The 19,465-nt window shown below is 39.0% G+C and overlaps 1 protein-coding gene across 1 annotated transcript; it reads left to right on the forward strand.

Annotated features, from left to right (window-relative positions):
• The first annotated feature begins 912 nt into the window (after positions 1–912).
• On the forward strand, positions 913–17,277 carry ino80da (INO80 complex subunit Da). Its single transcript, XM_081367644.1, has 10 exons — positions 913–1,094; positions 2,349–2,595; positions 4,597–5,300; positions 6,712–6,811; positions 6,992–7,216; positions 9,999–10,108; positions 10,252–10,385; positions 13,781–13,992; positions 15,827–15,984; positions 16,206–17,277. Exons 2-10 carry the CDS (start codon positions 2,378–2,380, stop codon positions 17,111–17,113), a joined length of 2,769 nt encoding a protein of 922 aa, XP_081223770.1. The 5' UTR covers positions 913–1,094; positions 2,349–2,377; the 3' UTR covers positions 17,114–17,277.
• Positions 17,278–19,465: the final 2,188 nt, after the last annotated feature.

Genomic DNA, 19,465 nt, shown 5'->3' on the forward strand with positions numbered 1-19,465 from the left:
AACGCAAGTTACTTTGTTTTCCCATTCATTGACTGACAGCTCTCCTGTCCTCATGTTGAGACAAATCAAAGTGCAGAGGTGTGTGTGTGTGTGTGTGTGTGTGTGTGTGTGTGTGTGTGTGTGTGTGTGTGTGTGTGTGTGTGTCAGTGTGTGTGTGTGTGTGTGTGTGTGTGTGTGTGAACATGATGGTTATTGTAGTTCTAGACTAAATGTGAGCGTGCATTTACTCATCTCACTTGCACAATTTTTTTTTTTTTATATTTGTCAAAATGAATAAAATCAGTGAAATGCAGAATCAGAATACTATGCAAACCTTCAAATAACTAAATATGTAAAATAAAACATACATTTTTATGCCTTTAATCTTACTTTATTGACCAATGAACTTGCTTCTGACCTTCGATGATTCAGTTAAACCATATGCAAAAATGACTAGATTTTTTTTTTTTTTTGTCTTTATTGGTAAAGCAAGTGTTAAACGTTTTCTCCTGCATCTATTCTTCTGCTCAGCTGAAAGGTTTGTTTGAGCAGCGTCCTCTACTGTACATTTACATTTCCTTCAGCCTGAGACTTATTATTTCACTTTTTGGTGTGAAAGGGTCTTTAACATTTGACCAAAAATAGAACTTTTTTGCTATAAAAAAAAGCCCAGCCCAGGTGGAAAAAAGTAACGCAAAAGTAACGTAACACATTACTTTTCTAAAGAAGTAACGCAATAAGTTACAATATTGTAATGCATTGCTTTACTAAGTATTTTTTCCCCAACACTGTAAATGGCATTTGTCAAGTTTATGGTGTCTTAGTAGTTGATCGTGGTAGTGGAGCAGTTGCCGTGTCCCCGCAGAGCCGCTAGAGGTGCTGTGAGTCTGCCGAGCACTGAACTCTAAACCCCCGCAGATCTGTTCAATGAGAGCACAAGATAATATCATAATATCGAAAGTGCATTTGTGGTCGCTTTTACGGTTCACCACCTCAGCAGGGAATAATATTCCGTAGCATAAGGAATTTCGATGAATATTCGGTGCAGTTGATGATCCGTGGCGTTTATACAGTCTGTCCGGAGTGAGACCCTGTAGAGGCTGAACCCACTGCAGGTAAGCGGACTCGATTACAGATCTACCCGACGCATGAGCGCTCTGACCCCGTCACCGCGTTACTCGAACACCGAGGCTTAGTAGCTACTGTAGGCCAATGTTTACATTGACTTAGAATGTATTTTCAGCAAGCCGTATTGTATGGCGATTGCTTTTTCTCATTTAAAAGACGCTGCAATAATTGTATACGTTTTTAAGAGATTAGTTGGCAAATTAGTGCAGATTAAACGACTATTTATGCCTAATCGGCTGTAGCGCCCCGCTCTTTCGGCCTGATTTAACGGGCCTCATCCGCCATTGTTATATAGCCACCTTTACAGCGAGTAATAGACACAAACTTCACGTATTTAATAAAATCAGATAACAAAATGTGCGGTTGCATGCGGTTATATTTGTATTTTTAGCATTTTAAAGCTAAAATTAGCGCAGTATCACATCAATGTTTCTGTTTCCTGGGTTTGTTTTTAGCATTGGAGCTAACGAGGGAAATATCAAAATAATGTGTGATTTTGACAGCCAGAGGCTCAAACTACATTTTAAACTGGTAAAAAAAAACACGGATTAGCTTTAACAGTAGCACAGATGTCCAAACACTGGCTGAATGTGATGTTTTATGAGTTATTTAGCATAACGATTTGATGACAGCAGTGTTTATTTAACAAAATCGATCATTTGTTAAGGACAAACTTAAAGGAAAGATGATATTATATCCGCGTTTTAATTCGTTAATTCAGTGTCACAATAAAATCAACATCTATCATAGTATTTCCGTGGTTTTCTTTGCCAATTACCTTGATTTATCATGTATATCACATGATATATTAATTATGCTAAGTGTCATTATATATAAATATGTTTACATATCAAAGTATTTTGCGCAACCACATTCATCATCATCTTATTTTGACAACATAATGCATCATTTCTAACCGTGTCTGTCAAGCTGAACTGTCCTGTCAGTCATACAGTTTTGTCAAAACCAAGCTGAGGATTTAATATTCATCACTGTTATGACTTTGTCACATGCCTGTTTGTGTTGGTCCCTCTGATCTCTGTCCTTGTGTTGAGATATTCTTAGTTAACCTCTGACCACATCAACTAGCTGCGAGTTGACATTTAGTTCAAATATTAAACCAAGACACAAGGGCTGTCAGTGGATATTACATAACATGTATTATACGGCCTGCATTTGTGCAATGTGAATGAGTCCGTGTCATTCATGTCTAACGTAGACTGTTTTCTGCCTCTGATCAGCTGATGTTCTCAGGGACCAGAGTCACGTGATGTACGAAGGTAAACACATCCATTTCTCAGAGGTGGATAATAAGCCGCTGTGCTCCTACAGCCCCAAACTCTGCAAGCAGCGCAGACTGAACGGATACGCCTTCTGCATTCGTCATGTTCTGGAGGACAAGACCGCTCCGTTCAAGCAGTGCGAGTATGTGGCGAAGTACAACAGTCAGCGATGCACCAACCCCATCCCCAAAGCGGAGGAGCGCCGGTAAGAGGAACCGGTTTGGCTGAGTCACCAATCATCAACTGGTGCTCATTCAGATGTTCAGTTTAATTTAATGATTTATACCGTTTTCATTTCCCTTAATGGTTATAGAATACCAGGTAAAGTGTGGCTTGGCCCTATAAAATCAGTTTTATTTTTCCCCAAAATCCGTTTTCCCCCCATTTTAATTTGTCTGGACTCTGGTTTAATTATTTAATAAAATATTAGTAAATTGTTTAACAAAAATTTATTTAATTAAGTTGAACAACATTTTTTTTAAGGCTCTGTGAAATACGTATTTTTCCTCTCAAATTCCGTTTTGTTTTTCCCAAATTCTGTGTTTCCATTTTAATGGTTTAATAGAATTTTAATAATCAAAAAGCATGTTTCAGTACAGAGACACGCATCTATTCTTCAAATTTAAATAGTCTTTTTGTGGTTTAATATTCAGTATATATACAGACATTAGTCTAGTAGTCGGTACCGATTCCACCAAAAGTACATGAAAGTTGAGAAAAAAATATATATTTTTAAAAACAAATTACAATTATCCATAGGCCTAACAGTAGTATTCAAGTAAAAATACCACAGAAACTGAATGAGCAAATATAAAATAACTCTTGTTTGTATGCCTACTGTGGTAAAATCACTGTAATGCTCAGACTTGAGTGGGTTAGTGCTGTTATTGAACAACAGTAATATGATTTTCTACAGTATCAATGCAGCGATTTAAGCTGCGCTTTCTTACTCTTCTCAATGAAAGCAAGTCATCACACACTGCAGTGTGTGTGTTTTAATTTAACAAGTATATAGTGTGTTGCGCTGCGTGTTTGAGAGTGTGTTCACTACATGCGAGCAGCTCATGATCCAGTGTGTCAGCGTCTCTCTCGATGCCTTATACACTCACAGCGAAATACCTCTTCAGTGATACACTGTTACTGAACACCCTTGTGCCGTCCACTCTGCCCGCCGAGAGCGACGATTAGAGGAATATTTAAAAATGTGCTGCACCAAAAAATTACTTTTTTTTTGTTGCAAGAATTTTATAGTATGATTTATTGCTGGTTTGTAGTTTCTGTCCTGTAGAAATCTGAAAATATCTACTTGTTTGACGATAGGCAGCTGTTAATGCAATAAGAACTGTCTAAACATTGTCTATTCTTTCTTCAGATTTATATAAAGGTTTTTTAGTTCACCAGACTTGTTCAGCAAAATCAGAATCATTACATTTCATATAATTCTCATCCCTAAATGTGTGGATAACAGGGTTATTATTGTTATAAGCTAAAAGCATAACACAATTTTTTTTGTTACTTGAAATAAACGTTTACTGAAATAAAATAAAAAACTTAAACTAAATGAAAAGTTGAATATAAATTGAATATATTAAATTTATATATAAATGATAAATGCTTAGGCAACCATCTGAATTTTCTTTTACGTTGAAGAACTAAAATTACTAAAACTAGATACAAATTAAAAACTATATAGACATATCTGAAGAAAAAAAACATCAACAACTAATAAAATTTAAGTGCAAGAATTTTTTTATTTTTATTAAAAAGTATATCGGTGAAAATAAACTAATACTCGTGGAAACGTTCCTGACTTAATAGCGCTTTTACCAAAGCCTGTGCATTACAGCAAAACTACATTACATGCATAAATAATTTTTTTTAAGTTGAAGTAGTAAAATTACTAAAACTAAATTATAAATAAAAATTAAAATCTACATAGGCATATTTGAAGAAAAAAGCATCAACAACTAATAAAATTTAAGTGCAAGAAAAAAGTATATCAGTGAAAATAAACTAATACTTGGGGAAACGTTCCTGGCTTAATAGCGCTTTTACCAAAGCCTGTGCATTACAGCAAACCTACATGAGAATCAGTGAAATGAAATCAGTAGCATGGCTTCATTTGTCAGAACTTTCTCACTTCATGATCTGATGATTAAACGCTGTGTGTGTGATTGAGTCGAGCGCTGTCCCTTTGCTCCGGCAGATACTGTAACAGCCACCTGCAGGTGCTGGGCTTCATCCCCAAGAAGGAGCGCAAGAAGAAGCACGACGCCCTGGACGAGGTCCGCTCGCGCGCTCACGTGGAGTCTGTGGCTCTCAACATCACCGTTCCCTCTCTAGCCCTGAGAGACTCCAACGGGCTCGCCCCGTCCCTGACCCCGATGCACCTCTCGGACACCGACCTCCTCGACCCCTTCGCCTTCTACGAGGAGGACACGGACGGGGAGGAGAGCGTGGCGCAGAAGGGCTTCGGGAGGCCTGTGATTGGCCTGAGAGTGACCACCCGTGACCCGGAGCACGTCATCACTGAAACATGCACGCTTCCAACCTCCCCACACTTACCACAGCCCCCCCCTCCTCCCCCGCCGGCTCCGCCTCCACCCCCGCCCTCGGCGAGGCTCGTCCCGCCCCCTCCGCACACAGACCGGCCCGGGGCAGGGCAGACTCTGCTGTGCAAGCCGGCTCCTCCTCAGATTGGGCCTTCGGTGTCGTCTGGGGTTCAGCAGAGACCTGTCCCTGCGGTGTCCCCTCGCCCCCCCGCCGCCCCCGACGGCCCGCCGCCCCGCTCCGTGGCCATGCGCCCCTCTGCCTTCACAGCGCCCCCTGTCTGCCTGCTGCGGCTACAGCACCTCGTGCAGCTCTACGCTCACAGGCAGCGAGAGCACGGAGACCTGTTCCCACATCTCGGTACGCCTCCTGTCTTCATCCACACAGCTCTGTCCTTCACACTGCAGAATACAGTCAGTAACTACATGTTTTGCCACTGTTGAGTTACTCAGGTGGGTGTCTTTGGGCGTTTTTACTAGAGGTCGACTGATAGTGGATTTTACCGATACCGATAACCAGTGTTGGGTAAAGTTACTCTGAAAAGTTATGCATTACACTTTTGTGTTACTCCCTTAAAAAGTAACTTTTTTATAAAAACTGTCCTATAGACCTTATGTAGAGAGACAATATTCTAAAGATGGCGGCGCCCTCGTTTCTCTGGCGCATAAGGTCTATAAACTGCAGAAAACAGTCAGTAACTACATGTTTTGCCTCTACTGAGTTACTTCAGTTGGGTGTCTAAAGCCGGGTGCGCACTGTGCGATTTTGGCCACGATTTGGCCGTCTGAGACAAATTTCCTAAAAGATTCCTCTGATCCCTGGCTAAAATCTGAAGTCTTTGATTGTTAGTTTGACATGTTCACTGACAGCCGATTAATGAGCGCCCCGATCAGATTTTACCTCCGACATAATTCTGGCAGTGTCAGAAGATTTGGCTCACAGTCCTGCAGTGTGACTTCTACGACAACCACCAAATGGTCTTCGGTTTTCAAGACAAGCCAATGAAGCCATGATCAAAATTAACGTTAGAGATCCTTGTAGGGAACGATCGGACTCGGACCGCAGCAGACCGCAGTGTAAAAACGCCCTTAGACTATGATCTGTCCTGTGACACTTGGGTTTGGCTCAGCTATACGGGTGTGGAAATTTATATGAAAGTAATCTGATAACTTTCTCCAGTTCCATTGATGCTGTAGTTCCTATGTTCTTGCTTTGTATTTGTTTTTATTGACTTGATTTTAATGACTTGCAACAAGCAAACAAATTCTTGAATTAGTTTTATTGGGCAGGCTAATATTTGATCATTGTGAACCTAATTGTATCTGTGTGTGGATATGGATATATATATTCATATACATATACATATACGTACATTATATATATATATACACGCACACACACACACACTGGAAAACAGAATCTTGTTTCTGCTGCGGAATAAAAAAAGGAAATTGCAACTTTTAATCTCAGATATAAACTTATTCAGAATTGTTAGATAAGTCACAGTTACCTTTTTTTATTTTTTTATTCTGTGGCGGAAACAAGCTTCCATACTAGATTGGCACACAAAGTCAAAACAGACAGTAAAAATATTTATAATGTTACAAAAGATTTCTATTTAAATTAATGTTGTTCTTTTGAACACTCTATTCATTAAAGAGTCCTGAGTAACAACAGCAAATCAGCATGTTAGAATGATTTTTGAAGATCGTGTGACACTGAACACTATAATGACCTTGATATCTGATTATACACGCATGCGTGTTTGCAGGGCTGGACTGGTCTGAGGACAGTTCAGATGAAGATACAGAGGAGCTTGTTCCTTTATTGCCTCAGGCCTGTAGACTTCAGGAAAGAAGCCCTCATCAAAGGTAAGAAAGTCACTCCTCACTTGCTTCTCACAACTTCTGAGGCAGGAAATATAATGCAGTTTACGGTTCAGTTACTGTATGAGTGCAGATAAAAATGTTTAAGAGACAAAGAAGCATTTAATAGCCATTTTTTCAGTCATTTTATTATATTTTGTAACTTTTTTTGTGTGTGTGTGTCAGGTCCTCCAATGAAAAGCCTCTTTCCCGGCGGGCACGTCTGGCACAGCTCTGCTCGTACCTGCAGGAGAGGTATAAACACCTGTGCCGACAGGACAGGGCAGCCACCCGGCACAGCAGATACCGATACGCCTTCCGGAAAGCTCTGCTTCACGCTGCGAGCAAAGACCCCGACTGCACTGCACAGCTCATCCAGAAGCTCAGCAAGAGCTCTCAGACCTCAGCCTGGTGCGTCGAGACTGCCTTCCGTCAACATGTGTACAGCTATTTCACGACTGTGTGTTTTCATTTTAATTAGGGCTGCGCGACATTGGAGAAAAACCTACATTGCGAAATTTTATTTTTCAGCGATAATATATATTGCGATATAAAAACAATTTTCACCAGATGATTTGAATATCTCTATATGAAAAGAATTAATCGTTCTAGAATAATTGGGATGGGATGAATCTGCATAGAAAATGATAAACAAGTTACAAGCATAGATAAATACAATAAAAGAAAGATACAATTGAAATAAGCAGTGCTTTGTTTTTTGGGAAAATCTAACAGGAATTGAATAATCAAATTTAACATAAGTCTTCACTGTCTAAATCAAATATAACTAATATAATACAATTTATCTTTTTTTAAAGCTACAAAAGTCATTTTCTCTTTCTTTTTTTGTTGTTTGATCACCATTGGTGACACAAACTGCTGTGGGGATATTAGGCTGCTGTCACTTTAACCCTCTGGGGTCCTTCGTTTAACAGTCACACTTGGGACCTTCGGGTCCAAATGGACCCGGAGGGCGGAATTAATATATATAAAAAGAAATCATAATTTTTTTTTTTTTACTTGTTTTTTATAATATTTTTTCTTTTCTTTTTTGGTGTTTTGAGATAATTTTATAATTTATAATTAATATTTATGCAATAATTATGACCCATTTTTTCCCATTGAATATAATAGAATTTTTTTATATATACATAATTTTTATTTTATTTTTATTAAAGCTGTATTTCATTTTAGAGTCAAGCCTAGGCCTCATGAAAGCAATTTTTTAAATGAGATGGGCGCCAACTGGTGGACACACTGAGCATTTTTATCACGCAATAGCACATTTTTACCACTAGTGGATTTACAGCTCTCTGTAGAAAGGCTTGCGAATCTAGTGATTTTTGCCTGAACAGATTTAGTCTGTTTTGCACTCTTGATGTTTTAGAGATTCACCCCTTCACTGTTGAGTCCTTTTTTTCTGCATCCTGGCTGATTTGTAGATTGTATGCACAAAAAAACTCTGTGTTTTCATATTTTTGACAATTTCCCATTCATTTCCTATGGGGGTCATTTTTGACCAAAGAGCAGAAGTGTGATGACCACTTAGCATGCTTGGATCATGACCTCAATATTTTTTGTGTGTTCACATACCTAATACCATAAAAGTCACCTAGTTTCGTAACATTCCGATGAAGCTGTGCTTTTTAAAAATTCAAAACAGATTTTTGTAATCTGAATTTATTAGTGTGTATGTGTATAAAAGTGTGTTTGTGTGTGTGTGTGTGTGTGTGTGTGTGGATTTGTCTGTTTTGCACTCTTGATGTTTTAGAGATTCACCCCTTCACTGTTGAGTCCTTTTTTTCTGCATCCTGGCTGATTTGTAGATTGTATGCACAAAAAAAAAACTGTGTTTTCATATTTTTGACAATTTCCCATTCATTTCCTATGGGGGTCATTTTTAACCAAAGAGCAGAAGTGTGATGACCACTTAGCATGCTTGGATCATGACCTCAATATTTTTTGTGTGTTCACATACCTAATACCATAAAAGTCACCTAGTTTCGTAACATTCCGATGAAGCTGTGCTTTTTAAAAATTCAAAACAGATTTTTGTAATCTGAATTTATTAGTGTGTATGTGTATAAAAGTGTGTTTGTGTGTGTGTGTGTGTGTGTGTGTGTGTGGATTTGTCTGTTTTGCACTCTTGATGTTTTAGAGATTCACCCCTTCACTGTTGAGTCCTTTTTTTCTGCATCCTGGCTGATTTGTAGATTGTATGCACAAAAAAAAAACTGTGTTTTCATATTTTTGACAATTTCCCATTCATTTCCTATGGGGGTCATTTTTGACCAAAGAGCAGAAGTGTGATGACCACTTAGCATGCTTGGATCATGACCTCAATATTTTTTGTGTGTTCACATACCTAATACCATAAAAGTCACCTAGTTTCGTAACATTCCGATGAAGGTGTGATTTTTAAAAATTCTAAACAGATCTTTGTAATCTGAATTTATTAGTGTGTATGTGTATAAAAGTGTGTTTGTGTGTGTGTGTGTGTGTGTGTGTGTGGATGTGTCTGTTTTGCACTCTTGGTGTTTTATAGATTCACCCCTTCACTGTTGTGTGCTTTTTTTCTGGATCGTGGCTGATTTGTAGATTGTACGCACAAAAAAACTCTGTATTGTCACATTTTTGCCAATTTCCCATTCATTTCCTATGGCGGGTCCATTTGGACCCGAAGGTCCTGAGTGTGACTATTTTTTTTACAACCACTTAGACTATTCAAATCCTGTCCCCAATTTTTTTGGGTGTTCATATACCAAGTACCAACAAAGTCACCAAATTTCGGACCATTCTGATGAAGCTATGATTTTTTACATTTTTTTATTTAAACGCTTCGGGTCCATTTGGACCCGAAGGACCCCAGAGGGTTAAGACGAATGCATGGACATAAGATAAATGACACTCATCCGTTTTCTTTCTCAATTGTTTACAACACACCGAGACGGCATTTTGACTTAATTTTGCGTACACGTGTCTGTTTAACCTCAAAAGAAAGAAAGAACTGAATTCGGCGTTCTCGCGTGTGCGCACATAAAACAGGACACGAGTCTTCTTGCCTGACTCGACTTAAAAACACATGTAATTGATAAACTTTCACTCTATGATGGTTATGTGCACATCGCAATATCGATGCTAAAACGATACATCGTGCAGCCCTAATTTTAATGTTTGTATATGTATTTTTCAGCTCAAGGTCTGCAGTAACACAAAAGTATGAAAGGACGATATGTACGGGAACCACAAAGGGTCAAAACTGCAGCGACGTAGCTTTGCCATTTTCACGCCACTGTTTTCAACGTATCCTTTAACATATGCATACTTCAGGTAAAATGAGCATGTGTTAGTGGTGGCCTAGTGATGAAACAATGTCAGTTTGAACGAGTAACACCCACGTGCAGTGGTCAGGTGTGTGTTATGCTCTTGACAGCATGTCGCTGCAGATATCCTACTGAATCGCTCTCAGCAGCTGTTCTCCAGCTGCACGGCACGGTTCGCTGATGGACAGCAGTGCTCCGTTCCTGTGTTTGACATCACTCACCAGACACCTCTCTGTGACGAACATGCAAAGAAAATGGTGAGAAACCACACCTCATATGGATAACCTTAAAGGAATAGTTCGTGCAAAAATGAAATTAGCCCATGATTTACTCGCCCTCAAGCCATCCTAGGTGTATGTGACATTCTTCATTCAGACGAATACAATCAGTGTTATATTAAAAAATGTCCTGACTCTTAAAGCTTTATAATGGTAGTGAATGGCTGTTTCTATTTTGAAGTCCATAAAAGTTCATCTATCCATGATAAAGTGCTCCACACGGCTCCTGTGGGTTAATAAAGGCCTTCTGAAGCGAAGCAATGCAAAACTAGCGTCCGGCCAAACGAACATAAGGATTACACTTAAGTCTAAAGCACAACTTATGCGAGTAATGCGACGCACTGCTGATTTTTACGCTACGCCACGACGCACTAAAGCTACTTCTGACGTCATGAGTTGTGTAAGTTGTGCTTTAGGCGTAAGTAGAGACTGCGTTTGCCGGAAGCTGGAATTTTACTTTGTAATGTTAAATATGAATATTTTTCTTACACAAACGCATCGCTTCACTTCAGAAGGCCTTTATTAACCCACAGGAGCCGTGTGGAGTTCGTTTATCATGGAGAGATGCACTTTTATCATGATAGATGCACTTTTATCATGGATAGATGCACTTTTATGATGGATAGATGCACTTTTATGATGGATAGATGCACTTTTATGATGGATAGATGCACTTTTATCATGGATAGATGCACTTTTATGATGGATAGATGCACTTTTATCATGATAGATGCACTTTTATCATGGATAGATGCACTTTTATCATGATAGATGCACTTTTATCATGGATAGATGCACTTTTATGATGGATAGATGCACTTTTATGATGGATAGATGCACTTTTATCATGGATAGATGCACTTTTATCATGGATAGATGCACTTTTATGATGGATAGATGCACTTTTATCATGGATAGATGCACTTTTATCATGGATAGATGCACTTTTATCATGATAGATGCACTTTTATCATGGATAGATGCACTTTTATCATGATAGATGCACTTTTATCATGATAGATGCACTTTTATCATGATAGATGCACTTTTATCATGGATAGATGCACTTTTATCATGATAGATGCACTTTTATCATGATAGATGCACTTTTATCATGGATAGATGCACTTTTATCATGGATAGATGCACTTTTATCATGATAGATGCACTTTTATCATGGATAGATGCACTTTTATCATGGATAGATGCACTTTTATGATGGATAGATGCACTTTTATGATGGATAGATGCACTTTTATCATGGATAGATGCACTTTTATCATGATAGATGCACTTTTATCATGGATAGATGCACTTTTATCATGGACAGATGCACTTTTATCATGATAGATGCACTTTTATCATGATAGATGCACTTTTATCATGGATAGATGCACTTTTATCATGATAGATGCACTTTTATCATGATAGATGCACTTTTATCATGGATAGATGCACTTTTATCATGATAGATGCACTTTTATCATGGATAGATGCACTTTTATCATGATAGATGCACTTTTATCATGGACAGATGCACTTTTATCATGATAGATGCACTATTATCATGATAGATGCACTTTTATCATGGATAGATGCACTTTTATCATGGACAGATGCACTTTTATCATGGACAGATGCACTTTTATCATGATAGATGCACTTTTATCATGGACAGATGCACTTTTATCATGGACAGATGCACTTTTATCATGGACAGATGCACTTTTATCATGGACAGATGCACTTTTATCATGGACAGATGCACTTTTATCATGGACAGATGCACTTTTATCATGATAGATGCACTTTTATCATGGATAGATGCACTTTTATCATGGACAGATGCACTTTTATCATGATAGATGCACTTTTATCATGGACAGATGCACTTTTATCATGGACAGATGCACTTTTATCATGGACAGATGCACTTTTATCATGGACAGATGCACTTTTATCATGGATAGATGCACTTTTATCATGGACAGATGCACTTTTATCATGGACAGATGCACTTTTATCATGGACAGATGCACTTTTATCATGGACAGATTCACTTTTATCATGGATAGATGCACTTTTATCATGATAGATGCACTTTTATCATGGATAGATGCACTTTTATCATGGACAGATGCACTTTTATCATGGACAGATGCACTTTTATCATGGATAGATGCACTTTTATCATGGATAGATGCACTTTTATCATGGACAGATGCACTTTTATCATGGACAGATGCACTTTTATCATGGACAGATGCACTTTTATCATGGACAGATGCACTTTTATCATGGACAGATGCACTTTTATCATGATAGATGCACTTTTATCATGGATAGATGCACTTTTATCATGGACAGATGCACTTTTATCATGATAGATGCACTTTTATCATGATAGATGCACTTTTATCATGGATAGATGCACTTTTATCATGGACAGATGCACTTTTATCATGATAGATGCACTTTTATCATGGACAGATGCACTTTTATCATGGACAGATGCACTTTTATCATGGATAGATGCACTTTTATCATGGACAGATGCACTTTTATCATGGACAGATGCACTTTTATCATGGACAGATGCACTTTTATCATGGATAGATGCACTTTTATCATGGATAGATGCACTTTTATCATGGACAGATGCACTTTTATCATGGACAGATGCACTTTTATCATGGACAGATGCACTTATCATGATAGATGCACTTTTATCATGATAGATGCACTTTTATCATGGATAGATGCACTTTTATCATGATAGATGCACTTTTATCATGATAGATGCACTTTTATCATGATAGATGCAGTTTTATCATGGATAGATGCACTTTTATCATGGACAGATGCACTTTTATCATGGACAGATGCACTTTTATCGTGGACAGATGCACTTTTATCATGGATAGATGCACTTTAATCATGGATAGATGCACTTTTATCATGATAGATGCACTTTTATTATGGATAGATGCACTTTTATCATGGATAGATGCACTTTTATCATGCACTTTTATCATGGATAGATGCACTTTTATCATGGATAGATGCACTTTTATCATGGATAGATGTACTTTTATGATGGATAGATGCACTTTTATCATGGATAGATGCTCTTTTATGGACTTCAAAATAGAAACATCCATTCACTGCCATTATAAAGCTTGAAAGAGCCAGGATATTTTTTTCATATAACTCAGATTGTATTCGTCTGAAAGAAGAATGTCATATACACCTAGGATGGCTTGAGTAAATCGTGCTAATTTTCATTTTTGGGTGGACTATCCCTTTAAAGGGATGTATTAACAGCACAGAATTGGTTGTAAGTAAATGTGTGTGTGTGTGTGTGTGTGTGTCAGGATAATTTCCTGCGTGGAGATGGCAACAGGCGCAGTCTGCAGCAACAGCGGCGTCCACGTAAGAAGACCAAACCACCTGCACTGACTAAGAAACACAAGAAGAAGAGACGACGAGGTCCACGCAGACCGCAGAAGCCCATTCCCCCAGCTGTGCCACAGGGCAACTTACTAATGCCCTCCCTCTCACTGCCCACCCACCACGCCCATGTCAGGTGCCCAGCTTACTTTCAATCCAGCATCACAGTCTGGCTTCACAAATGAGTTGTTGTTGCAGTCCTAAATGTCATAACACATCACAAATACCAGTGTTGTATTCAAGAATGGCTCATTCGAGTCCAGGCCGAGTCCTGTGTAGGTTGAGTTCCAGTCAAGATCCAGACCAGAAGAGGGTCTGAAAGTTCAGACAATGTAAATATGTGTTCCACTGGGGCCAGTGAAGCTTGGTATTGCATCAGTTTTGCACAGACTTCGATGTATGCCGTCGAAGTAGCATTGGCTGAACTATGTTGAACTTTATTATTTTACATACAGCCGCTGTATCAAGCAAAACACAAATTATTGAATGAAAAGTTTGTGTTGCTACATAATAGTGTTGTCGTGATACTGGAGTTTCTATCTTTGAAAAATATACCTTGAAAAATATCGATTTTCGATACAACGGGAATTTGCCCTATATACTACCTTACAGATATTTTTAATTGATAAGTTGGTCTTTTTTTATTGCCATGGGAGCATTAAAAATTCTTAAGTCTAAAATTAGGATCTCTTGATTTTAAGGCCATTAAAAATGTAAAAAGTATTTTTCTCTTAGGCATTAAATTCTTCAATCTGAAGCCTCCTTAAAAACCTAGGAACTCTGACATTTCCAGGTCCCAGTTCAACAAACAAGTCCACAAGAGCCAAGCGATAAAAGTAGATTATTTTTATTTTAGTTGCCATAAATGAAATGTTTGTTTTTCAAAATCTTAAGTGGGGATAACATAAAGCTTTGTTATTTGGGACAAGGCCAAAATAACAAAAAAGATCAATCTTCCTAGAAGGGGGTTAGAAATAACTTGCCTTGAAAAGATAAAAAAAAAACTAAATTAAATACAATCTACTTGTCTTACTCCCCTACTGTCCAATAAACTGGAGACAATGGGTATAATCATCGGGTATGTATCAGTATAACAACCAATAGACTAGGACCACTAGTGTCATGAAAGAGCAACAGTTTAAATTCTGTCACTACTTTATTTGCTAGCTACCCGAATAATAACTCATCGGGTTTAAGGACAAACACGAAGAGAACTTTTATGAACCCCTTGAGAACTGAGGTTTATTACCGACATCAGTAACAACACAAGAGGATTTGTGCTTGTGATGTGTTGGCCAACCGTTCATACTCATGCATTTCATAAGAGTTTGTTTCTGACCTGATTCAACTAAAATCAGGGTTCGCACACGGTGCTTAAAGTACTTGAATTTGACTTTTTGAAATTTAAGTCCTGAAAAACCTTTGAAAACAGCCATTGTTTTGAAGAAGCACTTTGAAAGTTCTTGAAATATTGAAAGACAATATATGGGAAATGTATTATTAATTGTATTAATAAAACAATATTTTCACACAAAATTAAAGCTGCAGTCCGTCTGATATAGATATAGAGCCGTTTTGCATGGCTGTGAGCGTGATATTGCTCTTATAAATATCCAAGTATATGATACAACTTTTATTCTTAAGTCAATCATATATTCATGGGAGAAAAAAAAAGGAAAGCGATATCTTTGTCATAGTATCCTTTCAATGGTTAAAGTTTCCGCAGGCATTGCATGTGCTGCACTTTATTTGTACCATTTTGTTTTATTCATTTATTTTTATTTATCTATTTACCTTTTTTAGAATTTAAAAGGTAATAAAGATATTGCTTGATGAATGAGATCTCTGATTGTAGTCCTTGAAAAAAACATAAAGTAGTGCTTAAAGTCCTTGAAAGTCCTGGAATTTGATTTGACAGTATCTGTACGAACCCTGTAAAATGTTACTAACTCTATTTTCCGCTCTTACAGGAGTCCGTCGACCCCCGAACTCAGTGCAGATGAGCTTCCTGATGACATCACAAACGAAATGCCTGACATTCCCAATGACCTTGAGCTGAATCAGGAAGATTTCTCCGACGTGCTGCCCAGACTACCTGATGATCTTCAGGATTTCGACCTTTTTGAGGGTACGGTCACATGTGATTATATGACAGCAGAATATCGTAGAGACTTGAGGGTGGGCTCTTTTGGCTTGGGGCCAGCAAGCCCTCACACAGACTATGCTAGCATTGTGGCAGTTCTTGCTCCAGTTTGTCAATCACCACATGTTCTTTTTTCCAGGAAATGTAAAAATCTTCTTGTTAGTTGGCATGTTTGCACTTTGTCTGAGTTGTCTTTGTGGATCCAGGTAAGAATGGAGAGTTGTTGCCCACCACAGAGGAGGCAGAGGAGCTAGTCCGAGCCCTGCAGGCGATGGGCTCGTATCCCGACTCCCTGGTGTGTTTGTCCTCAATGGGTGAACTGACCCCAGCGGACGGGGTGGACCACCGAACCATGGCTGTGTTCTCCGGATCAGGGGTCACGACGACTGGCATTGGAGATCTCCTGAACAGCCGAATGACTTCAGAGACCTTTCATAATCTAGAACTGGAGGGGAACCTCCTCCATGCCCCAACAGACCATCATTTCCCAACATCCCCTTCTCCGCAGCCGACCCAGAGCAGCACCGCAAGTTCAAATGGGGGATTAACACAACGAACGTTTTCCCGAGCGCCCAAACCGGATACCTCCCCACTAGGTACTCATTACAGCAGCGAGCCCTACAGGGATCACATCTCACCCCGACACGGTGCCTCTTATCAAACCGACCCGCCTCTCTTATTGGAGGTGCCTTTGAGTGGAGCACCGGTTCCTCCGCGCACCTCCTGGAATAACCTCCCTCTCTCGCTCACCGACCCGGCACAGTTCGGGAACCTCCTCACTGCTGAAACTCACCTTCTCTCCACCTCTCTGTCCACCCCTCCATCCACGTCCCACTCCACAATCCTGCAACCCAGCGCCGCTCTCTCCGCTCTTCCCCAAACCGGCCTCACCTCACCGTCGTCCTCGCCCTCCTCACGCGACCTCCTCACACACACCCACACCCAACCTAAACTACAGCTCCCACAATTCAGTGCAGCCTTCGGCCACCAACTGGCTTCCCACAGCGGGATCCCCAAAGACCTGCAGCCCAGCCATAGCTCGACAGCGCCACCTACTGGCTTCAGCATCACTAGTGCCACTGCTGCCACCCCCCCATTCCCTCAGAGCAACTGAGACCATCTCACATTAAGAAATAGTCATCATTTACAAATGTCATCATTTACTCACCCTCATGACTTTTTCATTTGTGGAACAAGAAAGAAATTTTGATCAATGTTCACTCTCTGCTCTTTTCCATAAAACGAAAATTAAACAGTGACCAAGGTCTGTCAAGCTCCAAAAAAGCAATTTCTGCACATTCAAACTTGTGTATAACGACTCGTTATGACTCGTGACAACCGAGGGCGTTTTGGCAAACATGTTTTTACTTCCAACTCGTTACATATTGACACTCGGTATCACATTTTAATGCACAGGATACCTTTTCAGCATAATTTTACGACGAGCGGGTAATCAGATCAGACGCATTTAATTCTTTGCGTTTGTAAAAGTAGAAATGATTTTATCACCTCTACCCTAAACCTTCTCAATTCTCAACAATATAAAACACACAACAGGCAAATAAAAGTAAATTATTATATTATATTATATTATATTATATCTATTGCAAAAACTGACACTATAAAAAAAAACAGTAAAAAAGTATTACAAAAAACTCATGTTGTATTCCAAGTCTTCTGAAGCCATACAATATCTTTATATGAAGAACAGAGTGGAAATTAAGGTTTTAATCTCTGAAGATGAACGCACGCAGTCATATCTCCTTCAAAAGATACTCCCAAACTTTAGCTTGACCCAATCTGTCATGAGACACACAAGAGCCAATGCCATTTCGAAACCAAAGCTGATATAACGTTTATTCTAGCGGTAATATTTGAATGTGCTCAGGATCTGATCTTGATGCTGACAGTGATCGCTTTTGTGTCTGTTCTCCACACAAATCAATCGTTTGGCCTCTGAACACTTGGAATATACAAATGGGTAGGTTTAGGGGTTAGCATTGGGTTACATGGTCAAACATGACTAATAGTATGAATAAATGTAAATAAAATGATGCTGGCTGATTAAATTGAAAACGACATCCCAACATATGTCTCAATAGAAAAATTATACACCAATATATAATTTCATCATGATAAAATCCACATGCTCTGTGTATTGATGCCGAAGGTTTCTGATTGAAAGCAATGGATCATCACCCTGCTCGTTGAAAAATGACGCTGAAGGGTTACCCTGTGCGTTAAAAAGTGATACCAAGGGGCGCTGACCAAGTTGGGAGTGAGAATGTGTTGGTTTGGCATCATTGATGTCAAATCTAGTGTGACACGTCTTCACATGCCATATTATTATATACATATTTGCCTATTTGCACAACTTTTGATTGCTGCAAGATTTTGAGTTAAGGCCTGTTAACACCACCAAGACAAGGTTTCAGTGTGATGAACTTTTAATTAACGTTAGAGATGCACCGATTGATCGGCTGGTGACCGGAATTGGCCGATTTTCACGTGATCGGCCATGACCGGCGACCGGCCGGTCAGTCTGACATATGCCGATTTTATGCCGGTCAAATGCACTCGGGCGCCGCATGATTAACCTTTTGAGCGGTACGGTCTCATATATGGGATTTTTATTTCTGTGCCCCTGAGAGTAACGTTACGGTGCCACATTTACAATGTTCAGTGACATCGCATAACGTTAACTGCCAGATTCAACTGTGCTTTCGCGCGTTGGCTGGCGCTGAGCCAGAGTCGGACGCGTTCAGCTCTGTCATATTCATATATCTCAACTAAGCAGTGTTTTCAACCTCATGATGTTTATTTTAGGTTTCAGATATTTAAATACACATAAGCCCGAGTAAAACAATACATTTAGTTTGTAAAATACACACTGATGTCTGTGGAAGCAGCAATAACAATCTATTCAAATATAATTTGCCGACATGTGTTATTCATATCAGACAAACATAGTGGAAGTAATAAAGTTTAGAGTCAGTTAGAATATTTTAAACTTACGCGTGAAAGGGTTAAAGAAAAGAGCGAAAATAAATGCGTGAAAGGGTTAAAGAAAAGAGCGAAAATAAATGTGTGTGCTGTAAAGTGGTTAGAAAAAAATTTAATCGGAATCGGCTAAAATCGGTATCGGCAGGTCAAACTCAATGAAAAATCGGAAATCGGAATCGGCCTAGAAAATTGTAATCGGTGCATCTCTAATTGACGTATCTGAACAGCTATTAATGCGTCCGTTTAGACGGACACAAACATTTGTACGTTGTCATTTCGCACTGCAAAGAAAACTGGCTGACCAATAAGTCTCTTGCTATTGAAGACTTGGAACATGGTGTAACAAGTCACATGGGTTACTTTATGATGCTTTTTTTGCTTTTTTGGAGCATTAATGGCCCAGCTTCAATTTACTTTAATTGCATGGAGAAGAGCAGCATGAACGTGCTTGAAAACATCTTTT

This window comes from Scardinius erythrophthalmus (genome assembly GCF_964197995.2).
Source record: "Scardinius erythrophthalmus genome assembly, chromosome: 6".
Taxonomy (NCBI): domain Eukaryota; kingdom Metazoa; phylum Chordata; class Actinopteri; order Cypriniformes; family Leuciscidae; genus Scardinius; species Scardinius erythrophthalmus.